We start from the raw sequence: 21,777 nt of genomic DNA on the forward strand, positions 1-21,777 counted from the left end.
ACCGGCTATGCCTCTGTATCAGAAGTCGAATGACGTCAGCTTTGCCCAAATATGACTCGCGGTTCCATAGCAATAGACCCTTTTCACAGCAGCCATTTTTAAGTGTCATGGCAGGTACACACAGGTGTATCTAATAACATTAAAGATGGTTCCATTCTTAATGTTATTAGTTACACCTGTGTGTACCTGCTATGACACTTCAAAATGGCTGCTGTGAAAAGGGTCTATTGCTATGGAACCGCGAGTCACATTTGGGCGTATATCTGACGTCATTCGACTTCTGATACAGAGGCATAGCCGGTATCTTGGTTCACCTTGAGGCCTTACCTCCCTAAAAGCAAACATCTCCGTAGGGAAAATGAATGGGGTTTCACGTAATCGTCTCATCGATTTTCAAAGTCGGTCTGTTTTTACCTACGTAGATTTATGATGATGATGATGATGATAATACTTTATTGTCAGATCCAGTCTGAAATTTTTCTTGCATCACAGCAGCTCCATTTGCATCATCACAGAAAAGACAAAAAATTAAGACAGGACACAAAGATCCATACATTCAACACATCATTACAATCACAAAAGACGATATTCAAGGCCCTTCAATGTGCATTTGATCTGGGATTAAGCTCCATATTTAATTCTAAGATTGACTGGTGTACAAAAGAGTGCTTCAGTCTAACCCTATTAAATCGTGGAACCCTATATCTCCGATTTGATGGTAACAGTTTGTATTCACTGTTCAGGACGTGGTCGGGCTCAGAGACGATGTTGCTGGCCAGCCTTAATATGTTATTATGGTAGGTTGATTCATAGAGTTTCTCAAGTGATTGGCCTACGATCTTTGAGCAGATTTTTATTTGGTGGAGCAGTTTTGACTTTAAAGTAGTGGACACTTGTACCATGTATTATTACAATACTGTAGAACACTCATAATCACAGAAGTAAAAAACAAAAGAAGAATTTGTCTACTCGCCCCAAAAGACCTAAGGTGGCGGAGAAACCAAATTCTTTATGTTTGTAATGGCACTGGGTCCTTTGATTTCTGTAACCGTCTTCTGGTGGCGGTAGCGTAGGTCTCCCCCCGGCACCTTCCCCCTCTCTCTCAACTCTCTTTCTCTCTCATCTGAGCACCTACACCGCTTGTAGGAATCTGATTTACGAGGTCTGTTTGCTAAGATTCAAGATACAGCAGCGAATATCCAGTGGTGGCAGGGTGAGTGAATCAGCAGAAGGCTGATCATACCGAAACTTTGACTTTAAACCTGAAATGTTCCTTTATTTCCCCGGAGTATCAACTGGGGATTGAAAAATGATACTTACTTCTGATCTAATCCGTTACGCTGTTGGATCAGATCAGAGGTTCTCAATTGTTTTTCAGCCAAGGACCCCTTACAAGACAGAGAATATACCGGGGACCCCCTCATTCTGATTTGTGATTTTGGGCTATATAAATAAAAATTGACTTGACTTGACATGTATGTCCCTTGGAATAATCTGACGTAGCCTATTTTTTACACTTCTATAGTCTTAGTTATGTGAAAGAACAACACAAGAGAAATGTATTAGAAAGATAAAGATATCAAAAAGTGATAGATATCAAGATATCAAGATAAAGTGTTTCACTCTTAGTTCATACGTAATGATTGATAAAAGTCTAATCATAAAATAAATGCAGGCTATAACAACCTGAACACATGCCTGCATTGCAACATATGTATCAAGTAGATTGCAAAACATCTGCAACATTGCTACAATCCCAAACCACTTTGTCACATCCGTTGTTGTTGCTGGTAGTCCTCGCCCTTCCTCTCAAAAACAGACCGGTCTTTACATCATCTGGATGCTTGGTCTCGAGGCGCGGCAGGCAAGACACCGCAGGCATATAAGACATTTCGGCCTCCCTTCCACTTCAGTAAATCCATATTGGAGCTACTCCTCATCGTATTTCCTTACTTTTGTTTTTTGTTTTTCATTTACTTCATTTGTAGCCGTAACCGGTCGTTTTAAAAACCTGTCCATCTTCGTAGCACGCTAGCAGCCGGAGGCGCTCTCTGACTGACGTACCAGTTATTGTTGTTTCCACGGTAACGGGTGACGTGCTTGACTTTTAAATTTATAGGTTCGTTAGATTAGAACGTAATCTATGAACTATTTTAGATTTAAAAAATAAAATATTATTCGTTGAACTATGAAGCCTTTTGTAAAAAAAAAACAAAAAAACGGGTGGCAGTGGGCGTGGCTTCTCATAAAGAAGCATATAACATCCGAACGGATTGACCTTTCACCATAACACCATGTTTATCCCATGTATCTCTGCATGTATCCCCATCTCTCTCTACTCCATCGTATCTCTTCCCCTCTTTTCTACCCCTCTATCTCTCTTTATCCCCATTCCACTATCCATGCAAGTCCCCATATCTATCTCTATATCCCTCTCTATCTCATCTATCTCCACACCTATCTTTTAAATACTAATCTCTACATGTATCTCCATCTAACTCTACCCCCGTTTCTCTATTTCCATCTGTCGCCATCTCATGCATCTCTACATCTATCTCTATCTCATCTGTCTCTATCTGTTTTACTTTTTCGCCATGAGCTCTCAAGACCAAGAGAATGCAACCGTCCCACATTATTGATCTTTTGTCAGACCTGTTTGATCGATTTAAATACAGTAGGTTTGGTTCATCAGACTGCTGGTTTGATGTTGGACTAGTGCCTACTGGAAAGCTTTTACAGAAAATTGTGTGCGACTGTGCTCTTTCCTTAACGTAGCTTTGATTGTATTTTGTTTTTGGACATCGTTGGATGTTGTTTGTTTTTATGCTGCTTTCTTGATCAGGTCTGGTGATCTGGTGAAATAAAGGTTAAATTAAAAACATCACATCAGTGTAGGACATGACTACCATTACTACTTACTAACACTGCTACTAATTCAGCTTCAGCTTTACAAAACCATATGTGAACTACTTTATATTCTGTACAATAGCACACACATTTTCTTCAGAAAATGTAACTTATAGTTACATACAAGGACAAAAATATTTAAGACTATGATTGTCTGAAAACAAGAAAATAAACAATGTTAATTTAGTCAGGCTTTATTCTTTTATTCTGAGAAACCAATAAAACAAGAAAGATGTTTAGTCAAGACAATTTTCAAGTCAATTTTATTTGTATAGCACATTTCATACGCAGGTAAGTTCAATGTGCTTCACATAAAAAGGCAAAATAGTAACAATAAACAGATAAGGAGATAGAATACACGCATATATAAAATACTATATAAAATAACCTTTCAGCCACACATACAACGCACACACACATGCATAAAATACAGCTTTTTATAACCCCTGTCCTATTCATACAACAGCACACACACGGACTACAGCAGACGCACACAAAGGCACACACACACACACTAACTACCAAAAGCCTGAGAGAAAAAAGCAATGTGTTAAGACTGCTTTTAAAAGAGGATACAGTTGTAGCAGATCTCAGGTCAGCAGGTAGTTTGTTCCAGAGAACAGCAACGTAGTGACTAAACGCACCTTCACCTGATTTAGATTTAACTCTAGGTACATTTAGGAGACACATGCCTGATGTTTAGGTTAGATTAGGAAAAATATCAAATAGAAAAGGTCAGAGGGAAAGATATTAACCTGTTAATTAACCTGTCAATAATCATCAAACTGTCAGACGAACAACAGTAACTTGATTCTGCTTGGTTAATTATTCATTTAGTTTCTTTATCTGTGTGTCTGTGTGTGTGTGTGTGGGGGGGGTGATCCCGTGCAGAGGGAACCCTTCCTCCTATATCTGACACAGAAACAATGAGGAGTCAAACCTAAGCCGAAACCCAAACGCAGGATAGAGGGGTTCAGTGAATGTGGAGTGGAAGGTGTGGAGGTGGATCAGTGTGTCAGAGGAGACTCTGTAGAAGGACAGAGAGCCAGCAGACCAGTCCAGATACACTGCTACTCTGTTAGAGACGGAGGAGGAGAGGGGGTTACGTATGTGTGTTGCTCTGTTATTGTGACAGGCAGAGTAACGAACAGAGTAGCCATGATTAGAGCAGATCAGACTCCAGGATTTTTCATTCTTTCCGAGCCAGCAATCAGCATCCTTTCCTCTCCTACTGATTCCTCTGTAAGTCACTCCTATATGAACCAATCCTTCCCATTTTACCTCCCAGTAACAGCGACCAGTCAGGCCATTTCTGCAGAGCACTTGACAACAGCAGTCAAATCTCTCTGGGTGATCGGGATGTGGCTGCTTCTCTCTCACCTCTGTCGCCTTTCTGTTGTCCTCAGACAGAGAGAGGTTTCTGTTTGCTGTGTTTGGGTCCAGTGTGAGTTCACAGGCATCTGATGGGGAGAGCAAGACACAATACAGCAGCAGTTTCTCATCTACAGATGTCACATACTGCTGTGTAAATGTATGCGTATTATACACATTTCAATTTAAATAGTTGAATATGCGTAGCTTTGTTTCCATGAATGAAACTAAATACACACTTACATTTCCTGAGACCTGATTTCAACATCTGCACTCCACCATGATCCACACTGGGGGAATAAACAAAGCCAGATCAGCAGATTCTCTTTGATGATGGAAACACATTTAATAACCTTCCCTATGAAGGATTTTCCATACAGCATCAGTCATATCTCCTGTTAAACATTAAACAGCATTCCTCAGTGTGACAGAGAAAATGTGTGTGAGCTCTCAGCCTTCTAGCAGACGTTGCCTCTCCAGACCTGAGAGAGTCCAGTCTCCAGTGTGGATCCTCCAGTCCAGCAGAGAGCAGCTTCACTCCTGAGTCTCCTGGATGATTGTAGTTCAGGTCCAGCTCTCTCAGATGGGAGGGGTTGGAGCTCAGAGCTGAGGCCAGAGAAGCACAGCCTTCCTCTGTGAGCAGACAGCCTGACATCCTGCACACACACACACACACACACATAAGAGTTTTCTTCCATTGATGTATATGAAGTCTGTTATTTCTTGTTTATTGTAGAGGAGTATGTTTGCCTGCTTTTGTACGCAAGGTTTTTCTGGAAAAAAGAGCCAAGTGTAAAAAGTGTAAACTTCCTATTTGAGACAAGATGCCTGTAGCATTTAGTCATTAGCCCATTGCTCTGATATTAGGTGTGATAATGTTTTGGCAAAAACTGCAGCGGTCGCCATTCCAAACAGTTCCACCAAAGATCTGCTTTGTGCTTTAATTTGGCCAGTTTGGCAGTTCCTGGATCAGTTTGCTGCAGAATCTTATAAATCCTTTTAGGTCTCGACAACAGAGATACTGATAGAAAGCAGAAAATAGTTCACAGGGGATAGAAAGTAGTGTGAAAGGTTGTTACCACAACCATAACAGCAGAGAAAATATATGAAATATACAGTATATATACAGTATATATACACACTGATGTTACCCTGTAAGTAAAACATGATTTAAATGGTCATGTGTTGACCAGGTTGAGGAATCCTGACCTGAGAGTTTCCAGTCTACAGTGTGGATTCCCCAGTCCAGCAGAGAGCAGCTTCAGTCCTGAATCCTGCAGGTCGTTGTTACTCAGGTCCAGCTCTCTCAGACTAGAGGACTGGGAGCTGAGAACTGAGGCCAGAGCTTCACAGCTTCTCTCTGACAGCTTACAGATGCTCAACCTGAAGAATTAGTGATGAAGACAAACAAGAACTTTGAAAATGTTTACTTGAGCTTCAACCTGACAAAATTAGGATTGGGAATAGAGATAATATTTTATGAATGTTGATTCCTTCACAATTCCCTTAATTTCCTTTCTTATTATATTACCACTGTAGAGATTTATCGGCAGCAGACAAGGGGGGAATGGACAGTGAGGCAACATACAGACAATTCAACAGTAAACTAAAAACTTTGCACTTAGTTGTATTTGAAAAAAAAAAAAAAAAACAGAACAGGGAAATAATGTTAATCGTTAACACAAATCAATAAGGGAAACGTGTTTTGGTCCGGTCAATTCTGGAGATATTGGAACAGGTTCCTTAATGGAACCCTTTCTTGGTTCCCCACCCGAAATGAAATGGATAGAATCAAAATAACAGACAGTAAAATTACATTACAGCACATTTTTTAAACAATTCAAAATAGTATTTGTTAAATGATTTTCTGAAGAAAGTGTTTGTGTGTTTGTGTGTGTGTGTGTGTGTGTGTTGTAAAAACCATCAATAAAGTGATCTGACCTGAGAGTCTCCAGTCTACAGTGTGGACTCTCCAGTCCAGCAGAGAGCAGCTTCACTCCTGAATCCTGCAGCTCGTTGTTACTCAGGTCCAGCTCTCTCAGACTAGAGGACTGGGAGCTGAGAACTGAGGCCAGAGCTTCACAGCTTCCCTCTGACAGCTTACAGCCACTCAGCCTGAAGAAGAATTAGTGATGAAGACAAACAACTTGTTGATTCATTAATAGTTCCTTGTTAATGATCCTATTCCTTAATTATTCCCTTATTCCTTTCTTCTTATATTACCATTGCAGACCTTTATAGCACCTTTAGGGGGATTTCCACTTCAATAATATGAGCCGCCTTGCCAATAATGTTACAAAAGCCACTGGGTCAGTACTGGAGTACTGGAGAATATTTCAGTCCAGTAAGTATGCAAGGATGGACAGGACCAGAGCATGTGTATCAGTGAAGCTGGAGCCTGCTGACACCTATCACATGTTGGATCTATTTCTGTATAGATTTTTGATAGTTCAACTTTGCTCCAATAAATATGATGAAGTATCTTACACTGAACAACCCCATATTTGGCACAGACAGAAGTGGAATTAACATGGTACAAGATAAAGAAGAAAGTCATCAGTATAAAGCAAAACTCACTGCTCTCTTTTATTCCTGACCACCCATATTATACGGATATGGATTGGACCGTCACATTATGGCAAGGAGCTTACTGTCGACGCCAAAAAGTAGGGGATTCAAGAGACACCCCTGGCTAGTTGTTGGTGGTGTAGTGGGAAATATGTGTGTTATTAAGTGTTATTGGTCCTGACTGATGCTTGCGGGGAGGAATAAAGTTTACCCAAGCCACAAATTGCTTGCCCAAGTTAAATTTCTCTAGAGCGTATAAGATTTATCCCCACTCGACATTGGTTGAAAGCCTTTTCTGCATCCATTGAGATTAGGACCTCTGGAAGACAACAGGAAGGGGGGGTTGTACATTATGGGCTGATTTTGCGGACAGGGATTAAGCCTAGTCCTAGACTAAAGACAAAATTAAATGGAGATATCCATTGAAAAAGTCCTTAGTCTAGGATTAGGCTTAATCCCTATATATTAATCTAATATAGGAGAGGAAGTGTCTGCTCTTCCCATCTTACCCCTCCTTGGATAGGCTAATGTCAGACACCATCACTAATTCTAGAACCTCATGTGTATTTGCAAATGCTTATTCCTCATTAGAAATACATAAGTATGCCTACCACATCATGAACCCTAGCCCTAACCCTAACCCAACCAACATGATATAGAGCCATATAAACAAGTTATGAGTCCAGATTAGCCTGAGGACCAAATTTACCCAACTGGCTAAAAACAAACTCACATTATGCTAGTTGAAGCTATCTCACAGAATGTATCCAACTTAACATTTTGCTAATGCAGCCAAGGGATGCCCAGATCATCCTTGGCCATCTGCATCTTCCTCAGAGGTGGTTAGCGGCTTTAAGTCCTTGTTGATTAAATCAATTGCTGCGATCAGATCGCTGAATTTGCAGCAAGTTCCACTGGGGAGAGTGATCCTCAGTATTGCTGGTTAATAGAGTTCAAACTGGGTATGAGTGAAGTTGTCGCTTGACACCACTAAATTCTGCTTGCTTCTAAGCATTATTAATTATTATTACCATTATTCATTTTTTTCTGTTATCTCTTGCCATGCTTGCTGTTTATGGATGTGGGTTATAGATGGTCTGTAATGGCTTTGTAGGATGTTTTTTCTTTTGTTCCTCTAGGAGAATCGTCGTTTCATCCTCTGTCAAGTTAGGTTTTCGTTTCCTTGAGTTGTCGCAATTATTGACATTATTTTCCATTTTTAGACAACAAAAATACTCATAATGTTATCTTAATGCTGAACGAAAATCACGAAAATCAGTGAAATTGGTGAAAGATATTGTTACCATGACAACACGTGTACGCGCAAGCTGTGTTATGACAGAAACTATCGTGAAAGGCTTAGTGTAAAAGCTTAGGGAGGGGGGTTAGATAAGAAGTTTGTTGCAACGCCCTTAAAGAAATCCCTGGCCTCAGGGAATTTTTGGCCTTAAATGCTAAACTTGAAACCGGGGACTGATGTAAAACATTCAGTGCTTAACTTTGCACATTCAGGAATACTGACCTTAGAGTTTCCAGTCTACAGTGTGAACGACCCAGTCCAGCAGAGAGCAGCTTCACTCCTGAATCCTGCAGGTCGTTGTTACTCAGGTCCAGCTCTCTCAGACTAGAGGACTGGGAGCTGAGAACTGAGGCCAGAGCTTCACAGCTTCTCTCTGACAGGTTACAGCCACTCAGCCTGAAGAAGATTTAATGATGAAGACTAACACGATCTTTTACAAATGTCTCCATTTTCTCCTGTTTCAAAAATATTACATTTGATAAAGTTAATATATACAGTTATCTATCCACCTACAGAGATATATTAGAGGCTTGGACCACTGGCAGCAGCCTCAGAAGACCCTCCTCTGAAGCAGAGTATTTCTTCAGGTCAAACACGTCCAGCTCTTTTTCTGATGACAGTAACACAAAGACCAGAGCCGACCACTGAGCAGGGGAGAGTTTGACTGTGGAGAGACTTCCTGATCTCAGGTACTGTTGGATCTCCTCCACTAGAGAACGGTCATTCAGCTCATTCAGACAGTGGAACAGATTGATGCTTCTTTCTGGAGATGGATTCTCCTTGATCTTCTCCTTGATGTATTGCACTGTTTTGTGATTGGTCTGTGAGCTACTTCCTGTCTGTGTCAGCAGGCCTCGCAGGAGAGTCTGATTGGTCTCCAGTGAAAGGCCCAGGAGGAAGCGGAGGAACAAGTCCAGGTGTCCATTTGGACTCCGTAAGGCCTTATCTACAGCACTCTGGTAGAGGTGTTTTGCTGAAGATTTGTGTTTTAATGGTGTAGACCACTGGGAGGTTGATTGTGTTTCTGACAGGAGATTGACACCAGAGTTGGTGAATGAGACAATAACATAAACAGCAGCCAGAAACTCCTGAATGCTCAGATGGACAAAGCAGAACACCTTGTCCTTGTATAGCCCACACTCCTCTTTAAAGATCTGTGTGAACACTCCTGAGTACACTGAGGCTGCTCTGATATCAATGTCACACTCTGTCAGGTCAGCTTCATAGAAGATCAGGTTGCCTTTCTCCAGCTGCTCAAAAGCCAGTTTTCCCAAAGATAAAATCATCTGCCTGCTCTCTGTATTCCAGTGTGGATCTGTCTCATCTTTCTCATGATACTTGACGTTATGCAGTTTGGACTGAACCACCAGGAAGTGGATGTACATCACAGTCAGGGTCTTGGGCATCTCTCCTCTCTCATCTGTTTTCAACACATGCTCCAGAACTGTAGCAGTGATCCAGCAGAAGACTGGGATGTGGCACATGATGTGGAGGCTTCGTGACGTCTTGATGTGGGAGATGATTCTGCTGGCCTGCTCCTCATCTCTGAATCTCTTCCTGAAGTACTCCTCCTTCTGTGGGTCAGTGAACCCTCTCACCTCTGTCACCATGTCAAAAAACTCAGGAGGGATCTGATTGGCTGCTGCAGGTCGTGTGGTTATCCAGAGGCGAGCAGAGGGAAGCAGTTTCCCCTTGATGAGGTTTGTCAGCAGCACGTCCACTGAGGTTGACTCTGTAACATCAGTCAGGATCTCGTTGTTCTGGAAGTCTAGAGGAAGTCGACACTCATCCAGACCGTCAAAGATGAACACAACCTGGAACTTGTCAAACCTGCAGATTCCTGCTTCTTTGGTCTCAATAAAGAAGTGATGAAGAAGTTTCACCAAGCTGTACTTTTTCTCTTTCAGCAAATTCAGCTCTCGAAAAGTGAATGGAAATGTGAACTGTATATCCTGGTTGGCTTTGTCTTCAGCCCAGTCCAGAGTGAACTTCTGTGTTAAGACTGTTTTCCCAATGCCAGCCACTCCCTTTGTCATCACTGTTCTGATTGCTTCATCTTCTCCAGGTAAGGGTTTAAAGATGTCTTTACATTTGATTGTGTTTTCTGGTCTCACTTGTGTCCTGGATGCCGTTTCAATCTGTCTGACCTCATGTTCATTGTTGACCTCTCCAGTCTCTTCCTCTGTGATGTGGAGCTCTGTGTAGATCTCATTCAGAATTAGCGACCTTCCTGATTTTGTGATTCCCTCAAACAAACGCCGAAACTTCTTCTTCAGGTTGGATTTGAGTTTACACTGGCACTCTTCGTGAGTCTCTGAATGAATAAACAACAGATGACATCAATGAGAGGATGTTATAGTAAGTATGAGTAATGCAAATATTTCCTGGTAAATGTACACATTCCCAACTCCATGGAATCTATTCAGCCCGTTACTGGTGGGTGGACAAGCAGGTATTATTGTTATATTGTGCACAACTGTGATCATCCTGTGAGCAAGATGCTTAACCCCGACCTCCGGCAGGGGCACCGAACTACCTGGCTGACCCTGCACCCCAACTAGAAGGCGAAATGAGAATATCCCCTCTGGAGAATCAATTAAGTATTTTAAAACACAAATAAATTAGATGAATGCAAACATGCCAGTTTTGCTGTTTTCCTGATGTCTGTATGACATAAAACTTACAATGAACACAGACACTGAAATGGCAGCCTGTCTCTTCACACATGTATTGTCTAGATGCTGGCTAACAGACGTACACATAAAAATGACAGCTCACACAAATTGGTAGTATAAAATGTTGTATAATAAATAATTTTATGTTGTGGCATCCCCCCAAGTTGAACTACAACAGCCATTGCAACCTTGCCACAGCGTACCAGCCAGGAGAAGGAGAGAGCCCGAGTCATAGTGATGTGCGGGTCAATCCAAAACCCGCAGGTGGGGCGGGTTAGGGTCGAATGATGATGATATTGAGATCGGGTCGGGGGGGTACAGGTCAAATGAGCTACACACAGTACACACACACAATGTAATTCTAGACTAAATTTCAATGGGTTTTAAATTTAATTAACGGAGTAAACTTCTCCAATCTCCAGCTGGTTTATCCCGCCATCCATACATTATATTCTGCGCTGTGTGCACACTGCACAGTGCAGCACTGTATTACCTTAGTGACACGAGTCTTTGGAAAATTACCTGGCTTCCTGATCATCTATTTTTTTATTCGGGTTGTGGATCGGGTTCGGGTCGTTGTTTTATGTGTATGAAAATGGGTCGGGCGGGTTCGCATACATTTATGTGTCGGGTCGGGTGGTCGCGGATTGAAAAAAACCTGACCGGCGCATCACTACCAAGTCACCCGCAATGTTCTCACTAAACTGTCCCCTGATGATGATCTAAAGGCTTACCTGGAGGTGTTCGAGAGGACTGCCACCAGAGATAATTGGTTGGCAGCAGAGTGGGGAGGAATACTGGCACTGTTTCTGTTTGTCAGGATTTACCAGCAGAGGAAGCAGTCACGCTATGCCACGCTAAAGGCAGCAATATTAGCCCACTACGGCTTTAGTCTCCCCGCATGAGCCAAGCACTTCCATGCCTGGCGTTATGATCCGTCCCAGCCAGCATGAGCCCAGATTGCAGACCTGACCCGCCTAACCCGGGCCAAGCTGATAGAAGGTGCCGGCCCTTCCACCCTAGACTGCGACATTCTGGACCGGTGTGTTCAGGCTTTGCCATTGGATGTCCTCTCTTTGCAAGGTATTGGAGACAGCGTAAAACCCGAATGAGGCAGGGAAACCCACTGTCGGAGGGGCAACCAGCCCCGACAGAACTCACAGCCAGTGTGCGCAGCCCTGACCAAGAGCCCCCCAGCAGGGGAAACTGACAGCTCCAGGAATGAGGAAGTACTACCCCGCCCTGAGCTTGAAAGTACCGACACTGCCCCGGACGCTCCTAACCCAGTCGTGTCACCCTTAGAGGAGGTGTCCTTCTGCAAGATATTTGCCAACTTCCCACAGAGTGAAATGGCAACCTCTCCGATGCCAGGCCACTTCACTACAGCCCAGAGGGAAGATCCGAACCCAGCCCAGACCCAAAGAGATGTGCAGGTCATTGGAGGGAAGTTACAGCCTGGGGTAAGCGAGACTACCACTCCCCATTTCACTATTCAGTACGGGTTACTGTACTGTATGTTAGTGCCGCGGCAGTATGCCCATGATATCATTACAGAACCTGGGAAGATTATGCGCCAGCACCCCCACTGCATACCCAAAGCATGCCGGGTGGAAATTCGCAAGGAGGTCCAGAAGATGCTGCAACTGGGCGTCATTGAGGAATCTCACAGCACCTGGTCAAGCCCCATTGTGATGGTGCCAAAGCTCATGGGACCCCCGGTTCTGCAAGTACTTCCAGAGGGTAAATTAAATCTTCTGCTTTGACACCTACCCAATGCCCCAAGTGGATGAGCTGATAGAGAGACTGGGACCTGCACACTTCATCAGCACACTCAACATGACCAAGGGGTATTGGCAAGTCCCCCTGACTGAACAGGCTAAGGAGAAGATGGCATTTTCCACATCGGATGGGCTCTACCAATGCTGGGTCCTTCCTTTCTGGGTCCACGGCACCCCAGCCACCTTCTAACACAGGATGGATCGCATCTTCAGACAGCACCACCTGCTGCCGCCTACCTCAACGACATTGCCATCCACAGCCGTGACTGGTCCGACCACCTGACCTACCTGTGAGCCATACTGACTGCATTGAGAGAAGCTGGCCTGGTTGGAAATCCAAAAAAGTGCCGCCTGGGCTATAAAGAGGCAGAATACCTGGGACACACCTTTGGGAGGGGATTCATGTAGCTGCAGAAAAATAAGCTGGAGAGCATCGCCTGCTAGCCGACACCTGCCTTGAAACATCAGGTAAAGACATTCCTGGGCTTAATGGGGTATTACAGTTTGTCCCAAATCACATGGCCCTGGTTACCCCGTTGCATGATCTTACACAGAACCAGCAGCTCCACCAAGTGATGTGGACTCTGGAGGCGGACCAGGCATTCCGTGCCCTAAGGAAAGCCCTCTGTGCAGAACCCATCTTTGTTGCGCCTGACTTCAACAAGCCCTTCATCCTGCAGATGGATGCATCTGACACAGGCCTGGGAGCCTCTCAATGATCACAGTGCTACAATGTGAATAAGTCATTTTATGTGATCTTTTTCACACTTCCTTTAAAAATAATAATAATAATAAAAATCTGCCCATGACTTACCTTTGGGTGCTGAGCAGATGTTTGACAAATGTTCAAGTAGATCGTTTTTGTTGATCTTTCTCAAAACCTTCTTGGTCACCTCCAGAGTGTTTTCGCTGTAGGTCTGCACCATCTGATCTACTGTGTCCTGCCTGTCTGCCTTCTCCAGCCGGCTCTTTGGGATGGCTGGGAAACCTTCCAGGATGTCAGCCTGCTGCAGGAACCACTTGAACTTCTTGAGCTCATCATCTCCCAAATCCTCCAAAGTTCCCAAGAGCCGCTGTACAGGCGTTGCCATCATTGCTCCCTGGTAAAATCGTAGGAAATCTTCAAATCAAAGAACAATTATGCAGTTACCCCACAGGAATGACTAAGATTCATCTCATCATTACCAGTTTTAGACATGTTGGTCTTGTAAAATTACTTCGTCACACAAGTAATCAGTAATGTAACTGGTAATGATTGTTTGTTCTTTTTTTTTCTATATTGTCTGATCATATCTACCCCTTCATTACAAACACACAGTACACAATTCTTCAGCTACATCAGCACAGGGTAATTACTTTTTTTCTCTTTCCATTTTCCTTTATTTCTGTAAACTGATAAATAGCTTTTTCTCTTTTCACTTGTAAGTTGTTGTAAGTTTCTTGAGCATCCTGATGCAAATAATTGGAATGAGCCACCAAAGCACTTGTCTTTTCTGTCAAAGTGGAATGGAAGATCGTGAAATTTGTTTGAAAATATAACATCCAACAGAAAATTGCAGTTTGTTAACATATCCACACCCTTGACTAACTTATTCACTTTACTCTAAAATGTGTCACTGGTAAATAATTTCACAACATATAATTTTACCTGTCTTGCTAGGACGTCTGACACAAGGGCCCTTCACTACATCTTCACAGGATTTTAGGGCGGAATACCAGTGTCACTTCTGGATGACATTTGATTCCTCCTAGGATTTCAAAGAAAAATTAAATGATCTTCCGTATGTGAAAACACATTTAATGATCAGGTGCAGGTTGGTCGCAGGAATAAGACAGTCCATATAATGAACTCCAAGAACTATATAGAAGAACTATATAGTGAACTCAAGTTCGCTTCTCAAGCCTAATCTTAAGAAAATAAAGATGTAAATTAGCAACGAAGTCTAACAGTGTGCGGTTGGATAATTCCTTTATATGGATTGTATTGGGTATGTTTATCCATTCACCGCCCAGCGCATCCCTTAACTCACTATGTCCACAGCAGGACCCCCTCTCCTCCCCCGAAAATAAAGGCAATTTAAAGAGAGAAAGAAACATACATTGACAAATAAATAAAATAATTATAAACATACAAAAATAAGATCAAATAAAGACATAATTAACATATAAGCAAATAAAAGGACAGGAAGTACCATTAGTTTAGGTACTATTATAGGTATTATTTTAGAGGGTCTCGCCTAACTTTTATTTTATTGAAAACCTAGGCACAGGTTAACTTTTTTGTCTTTATTATTCTTTACAAATTTAGTGTTGAGAGTTGACCATCAGTTTTTGTTTTAAATGAAGACAAATTTTGCTGTCATTTCTTTAAATACAAGGGGACTCAAAGACAATATAAAATAAAAAAAGACAGATTTTATTTTGTAAAAGCCAAAAGGCACAGAGTATATTGTTTTACAAGAGAGTCATTCTACAAGAGAGGATTCTATGTTTTGGCTGAATCAATGGGGAGACAAGATTTTCAGGTCTGCAGGTGTCACCACCTGCTTTATCACCCAGGGAATGTATTCAATTCAAGAGGGGAACTGCCCAAGTATGTACTCGATCTGCCTGCCTCTACCTGCCTTCTCTGGGTGTGACAAGGTCTACCTTGCGGTCTGGTGTTGATTTTATCTGGCAACGCTAAAAGTAAAACATGTAGGCCTAAAACATTCTTAAATAAGGTTCAAGAGAACAAATATGGATATTCACATCTGCAAGCATCAAATACACATTTTGAAAGACATCCCCACCAATGTTAGGCTACTATACAGTCATATACAATGCTATGTAGTTCATTTACCAAACATGTCTAATGTTTCCTTGTAGGACCATTAACTGGTGAACTCACATCCACATCAAGTCAGACACACTTTCTACCTTCATCTGTAGAGGAAACACGTACAGATGGTTCCTCTCCCTTTTGATTCATGATGTCCCTTACACTCCAACATTCAAACCCAGAAACAGATTAAAACACGTTGTTTCAACACAATAACACTCACACTGCAGTTACAATTGTAGCTGAGGTTGAACAATCGTCCCGATACTTCAGTTATAATAGTCAATTTTTTTTTAAGTTGCTCACACACTTCCTTCTTTGTTAACTTTACATGCTGCCGGACCGGTCTTCTGCTGCGTTCAGGTCATATTGGAAGAATGAGATTTTGTTGCTTCAGTTTGAAAGTGTTCTTTACATGTTTTTAATCACTGGAACGCCCACAACCATCTGTATTTATGAATTTAAAATCAACCATAAACAAACAACCGCAGTTATATCTTACTTTTCGTGAAATGCGGTTGTGTTAGTGTGAATCTAACTGATAATGATGAAAATGATTTTTAATATCCTGGACCGTCAACATTGGTGGATTTGCTACTATGTTTACCGCTTATGTTGACAAACTTCAACAATTTGTGATGCCAGGTGGGTGATACTCGAACCTACCAAAAATTCTACACATCCTACTTATTGGCCTAATTACCACTGGGAGGTTTTTTGTTTGTTTTTTTCACTGAGAAACATGTATTTACAGAACATCCCTTGAACGCAGCATCAGAATACTTGAACGGTCTACTTAAACTGGGGATACACTAGACAACTATTGCCCCGATTTTAGCCAGGATTCACAATCGGGCCGAGAATGCGGCAAGAAATCGCCGCAGCAGAAATAAAGGGGTTATAATAAGAAATCTGACAATATTTAGACAAATAAAATGTATTTTATCACAAGGAAAACTCACTTTGAGACGTTTTATGGATGGCCAGATAGTTATCTATCCGCTATTTGCGATATTTAGGCGGTCTGAAAACGCTACAGACGCTACCGTCCAGCCTGTTTGGAGGAGAAATGGCACACAAAACAATCGGCACTCGTCTCCTTTAAGAGGGCCGTACCAAGCGGGTATTTTGATTTGTACATTGATCTGTCACTTAAATTATAGCCAACCCCTGTATACACGTCAAGCCGGTTGTCCGAATTTGATACGTCTGAGTTATACCGACGAAAATTGCGTCAGTTCCGTTTACTCAGTCGGCTACTAGCTTTAACATTTAGCAGACAATGAGATACACACGTCTGATCGTTCACTAACTTGTCATCTCACTCTTGACATCCTCACTTGCAGAAGCTCAGTTTAATACTGCTGACAAAGATGCACTTCCTCTGGCTGCATGGCTGCCTCTCTCGCCTCCAGATTCGTCTCTTACCACCTCTCCATAGAAGGCATAATTGCTTCAGTAATAACGGGCAATAAGAAGATGCTGATATTGTATGGCTAAGATACTATTACTATGAGCCAACAAATTAGTTTAATATAACTCACATATCATATCATAATACTGAGGCTTGAAAGACATCATGCATTTTAGCCACAATTCTAAAAAGCAACACATAAGCTTTAGATAAGGTGTATTAGACACAGGTTTATTTTTTTTATTGATTTAAGATAAAGATTTTAACAGTTAACATTCCTTCATTCCTTCCCTCCGTCCAAAAAATATTGAAAAAATACTGAAAAAAGTGCTTGAACTTGAAAAATATTTGAAAATCTGTTACTTCCTTTATTTCCTTTGTTACTTGCTTTCCTTCCTTTGTTACTAGCTTGTTACTTCCTTTACTTCCTTTGTTACTAGCTTGTTACTTTGTTTACTTCCTTTGTGTCCTTTGTTACAAACTTGTTATGTCTTTTCTTGTTTCTTAATATTAAGATTTTAACAGTTAACATTCCTTCATCCCTTCCCTCCCTCCAAAAAATATTGAAAAAAGTGCTTGAACTTGAAAAATATTTGAAAATCTGTTACTTCCTTTCTGACTAGCTTGTTGTGTACCTGTATACAGTTCATATACCAAATAAAACTACTACTACTACTATTACTACATCCCCCCTAAAGTAAGCCAGCATATAAAATGGTATCATCACTGCTTGGTCACACACACACACACACACACACACACATACACACACACACAATAGAAAATGAGCTGATGGTGACAAGGACTTAGATACACTGTTCATTTGTGATAACTATGTACCTGCTATGCCTTCCTGTCACAGTAGAGGGAGGGGGGCCTGTCTGTAGGCTGTCATTAGATGAAGATCTATGAGCAGCTTGATACCCTACAACAATCCAGCAGAATGAATGGTTATTAAGTTAGAAGCCTACAATCAAAATTATGCAGTTACTGTTTAAGTCCATTAGCCTGTATGCCTACCAGAAGACGATCTTCTGGTAAGCATACAGGCTAATGGACTTTCTCTGCTCAAAACCCAAGTCGATTTTTAAGATTCGCATTGAGGACTGTTATATGAGAGCTTTTTCTACTGAGAAACTGATAGCTTGGCACAATAATACAGAAAAATCACCCACATACTGTCTGCACTTACACATCAAAAGAATAATGTACAAAGAGTTAATAATGTACAACGTTTTGGTAAAGGAGCTTCATCAGGCATCAACGTGTAATGGTGTTTTTTTAAATAGCAATATATGACAATATTGATGTTCATCTCATTGAAATGCATAGTAATATAATCTAAGATAAACATCTGTAATTTTGAAATAATATTCCCTAATTTATGTCAGATCTTATTTTGAGACACTATTTACGTTTTATCATTTAGAACACAACTGTGTGTCACAATAATTCAATCGATGTGATATGATTCTACTGAAAGACAATAAATGAGACTCCTGTGTGGACTCTCATGCTTCTCTTAAAATGTCCTTCATCACTAAAACGTTTCTGAATTTTCATGTGTAAACTTAATGTTCCACTAGGATTGAACATTTTACCACAGACTTAGCAATTACATAGTTACGCTCTTGTGTGTAATCTCATGTGTGTCTTCAAGTACTTTTTATAACCAAAACGTTTACTACAGATTGAGCAATTAAATGGTTTCTCTCCTGTGTGGACTACCATGTGTGTCTTCATGTCTCTTCTATTAACAAAACCTCTACCACAGACTGAGCAATTAAATGGTTTCTCTCCTGTGTGGACTACCATGTGTGTCTTCATGTCTCTTCTATTAACAAAACCTCTACCACAGACTGAGCAATTAAATGGTTTCTCTCCTGTGTGGACTCTCATGTGTATCTTCAAGTGTGCTTTATTATCAGATCTTTTGCCACAAACTGAGCAACTAAAGTGTTTCTTCCCAAGAACTTCACTGTTTTGCAGTGAGTCTGAACCTGACTGAGGTTCACCAGTTTCCATCCAATCATCATCACTGTTTTCAGTCTCAGGTTCAGAAGAGTCTGAAGTGTTTCCATCACTAATTGGTTGTAAATCACTAGCTGGATCTAAGTTCCTGGCTGGTTCTGATACTCCACAGTCCTCTCCATCAGCTTCTGTTTTCATCTGTTCAGTTGAGCTGCTGGCTAGAGGCTCTGCCTCTCTGTTCTCCTCAGTTTGGCTTTGATGAAGCTGTGAGGACTGAGGTTTCTCTTCATCATCTTCACTCTTCACAGGGACAGGAGTGGATGGGAACTTGGTGATATCAGCCTCCTCCAGCCCTTGAAGCTGCTCTCCCTCCTGACTGGTCCAGAGTTCCTCCTGTTCCTCTTTAATGTGTGGGGGCTCTGGGTCCTCCTGGTCCAGACTGGGGCTCCACTCCTGCTGCTCAGGGGGAACCTCTTCTTTACTGATCAACAGCTGCTGGAAGTCTGGAGGTACGGCTGAAATACAGATATACACACATTAAAGGAATAGTTCACCCAAAAATGAAAATCCAGTCATTATCTACTCACTCCCATGCGAGTTGAAACTAGTGAAGTTTGTTAGCCCATAAAACAGTCCCGGAGCTTTCCAGCACAACTCTGTGGCAGCCTTCTCCAAAACAATTGAAGTGTTTGAGCAATCTTTAGAGTTCCAAAAATAACAAAAAATAACCATAAAATTACTCCATACAGCTTGTTTAGCATAATCCAAGTCAACGCCATACAATTGTTTTGTGAGAGGAAACATTTTAGTCATTGTTTCATTCATATCGGGTCTCTCGTATTTAGCTTCCACATTACCAAACCTCACAAGATGAAAGTCGCGCACTGTCACACACACAAACCTTGCACGGCTATGGTGGCCTCGGAGACGTTTGGTAATGCATACTTTCATCAATCATGACCAAATTTCAAGGATCGACTTGGACATGATGCTAGAGCATGTCAACAAAATTTCATAAAAATCTATGTGGTCAATAATGGGATATAAACTTTTTGCATTTGTAGCGCCCACCAGTGGTAGAGCTCAAAATGCTTTTGTGGGCATGCTTAAGCAACACTCCTCAACATGTGTTTTAAATCTTGGTTAATTAGATGAATGGCCAATGAGTTATGGCCAATTTTGTGTTAGGGCGTGTTTTGTAGTTCATTGGTCGATAAAAGCCAAACCATTTGACCTTCATATAACTTTTAGGAGGACAGTCCCAAGATGGTCCACACCAAGATTTGTGTCCTTCTGCTGAATAAGATGAACTTCAAGGCCCTCACCCTGGCTAAGACCAGTTTGTAACCTCAAAGATCAATTCAAGAATTCTCTGTTTATATCACTGTATAAAAACTCAAGCACTCCCTCTTCTCTTCAGATAATACAGGGAGTCATATTTGATGAACTGGATTGCCTCCGTGCATGTATGAATAATCTAAGCAACTGCAAGAGACTTGAGACTGCTTGATCAAAGAGTGATTCCCTTTGTATTAACTACTATAAGAAAAGTTTCTTCAGCAACTCCATATGGAGTCACACAAGGGCATGTTCTCTCTCCTACCCTTTTTGCTCTGTATATTAATGATTTAGCCCAACAAATTAAAAGTGAAAACCATGGATTTCAAATTGGTGATATGAAGAGAAATATCCTGTTATACACTGATGAAACAGCACTCCTGGGAGGGACAGAGGAGGAGCTGCAGAATGTGATAAATACTGTTAATCTCTGGGGTAGGAAATGGAGATTATCAATTAGTTGGGAAAAATTTCAAATCATGCACTTTAGAAAAACAGGAGCAGGTAGAAGCACCTTTTTCACTCTGGAACTATGGTAATGGCATATAGCAGCTCATATAAATACCTTGGATTTATTTTGGATGAACATTTAACGTTTGAAGAGGGTATCAGTGTTTTGGCTGACAAAGTTGGCGGGTAGAGCCCTGGGTTCAGTAATAAGTAAATTGTAAGTCTGTAAAGAACTTGTTTATGCTACATTTTCAAAGCTCTATGATGCATGTGTATCCACAATTTTATTTTATGCAGCTGGAGTCTGGGGTAGTAAGGAATTCCCAAGGTTAATGCTATTCAAAATTGCGCAATTCGCTGCTTTTTGGGCGTAAATAAATTTGCACCTGTGCTGGCGATCCAAGGGGACATGGGTTGGGAGCCATGTGTGATTAGGCAGAAAGGTGAAATGCTTAGACTTTGGAACCGCCTATCTAATATGCCAGTAGCAAAAAAAGTTTTTAACTGGGATAAAGCACATAGCTATCCATGGTGTAATGATATGAATGCTGTTTTCGGTGAAGCTGACCAGCAATATATTTACTGAAATGGTATGGGGCTGCAGCGTTCACTATATTAAGCACAGGTTATTTCTCGACTATAAAGAAAAATGGGCTACTGACATCTGACTCAAACCATAACTTAGAACATATAATCAAATTAAGAACACGCATAGCCCAGATGCTTATATTACATTACTTTTGGAAAGATCCAGAAGATCTCTGTTGAGAACCGGGACCCTCCCTCTGGCAACTGAGGTGGGCAGGTTCATTTGTATTGTTGAGGAAGAGAGATTGTGTACTGTATGTCAACTGGGTGTTGAAAATTAATTTCACTTTTTGTTTTACTGTACGTTGTATGAGGAGTTAAGACAGCCTTTATTTGAGAAATGAGCTGTTCTGGTTGGGAGACGAGGTAAAGATGGAACAGTTATTCAGAGAGGAAGTATTTGTTGCGGCTAGTTTCATTTGGAAAGCTTGGAGTCTGAGAAGGAATAAGATGTTTGAAAGTTTGAATGTATGACTTTGATTTGTATGTTTTGATTTTATTTGTTTCTCGTCTCTTTTTGTTTGGGGCACCATGTGGTGCATGACACAATAAAAATAAAATCAATCAATCAAACTCAATACATGTAGAAAACAGTC

General features: G+C 41.3%; 2 protein-coding genes across 3 annotated transcripts in view; one reads left to right on the plus strand and one right to left on the minus strand.

Annotated features, from left to right (window-relative positions):
- The window catches only part of LOC139919357 (NLR family CARD domain-containing protein 3-like), a 123,351-nt gene that overhangs the window by 58,754 nt on the left and 42,820 nt on the right, over window positions 1-21,777 (plus strand). The window contains exon 10 of one of the 2 annotated variants that reach the window (XM_078284770.1): window positions 19,114-19,283. The exons of the other annotated variant lie outside the window; for it this stretch is intronic. Within the exon in view, the coding sequence (XP_078140896.1) occupies window positions 19,114-19,140 (27 nt within the window). The 3' untranslated portion in view covers window positions 19,141-19,283. Of the gene's footprint in view, window positions 1-19,113; window positions 19,284-21,777 lie in introns of those variants that run through there. 2 annotated transcript variants of the gene reach the window in all.
- Window positions 3,218-21,777, minus strand: part of LOC139911338 (uncharacterized) — a 279,947-nt gene continuing 261,387 nt past the window's right edge. The window contains exons 8-13 of the mRNA XM_078284763.1: window positions 8,369-8,542; window positions 6,220-6,393; window positions 5,488-5,661; window positions 4,761-4,934; window positions 4,522-4,568; window positions 3,218-4,367 (exon numbers count right to left, since the gene is read on the minus strand). Of these exons, the coding sequence (XP_078140889.1) occupies window positions 3,814-4,367; window positions 4,522-4,568; window positions 4,761-4,934; window positions 5,488-5,661; window positions 6,220-6,393; window positions 8,369-8,542 (1,297 nt within the window). The 3' untranslated portion in view covers window positions 3,218-3,813. The remainder of the gene's footprint in view (window positions 4,368-4,521; window positions 4,569-4,760; window positions 4,935-5,487; window positions 5,662-6,219; window positions 6,394-8,368; window positions 8,543-21,777) is intronic.

This window comes from Centroberyx gerrardi, chromosome 7 (genome assembly GCF_048128805.1).
Source record: "Centroberyx gerrardi isolate f3 chromosome 7, fCenGer3.hap1.cur.20231027, whole genome shotgun sequence".
Taxonomy (NCBI): Eukaryota; Metazoa; Chordata; class Actinopteri; order Beryciformes; family Berycidae; genus Centroberyx; species Centroberyx gerrardi.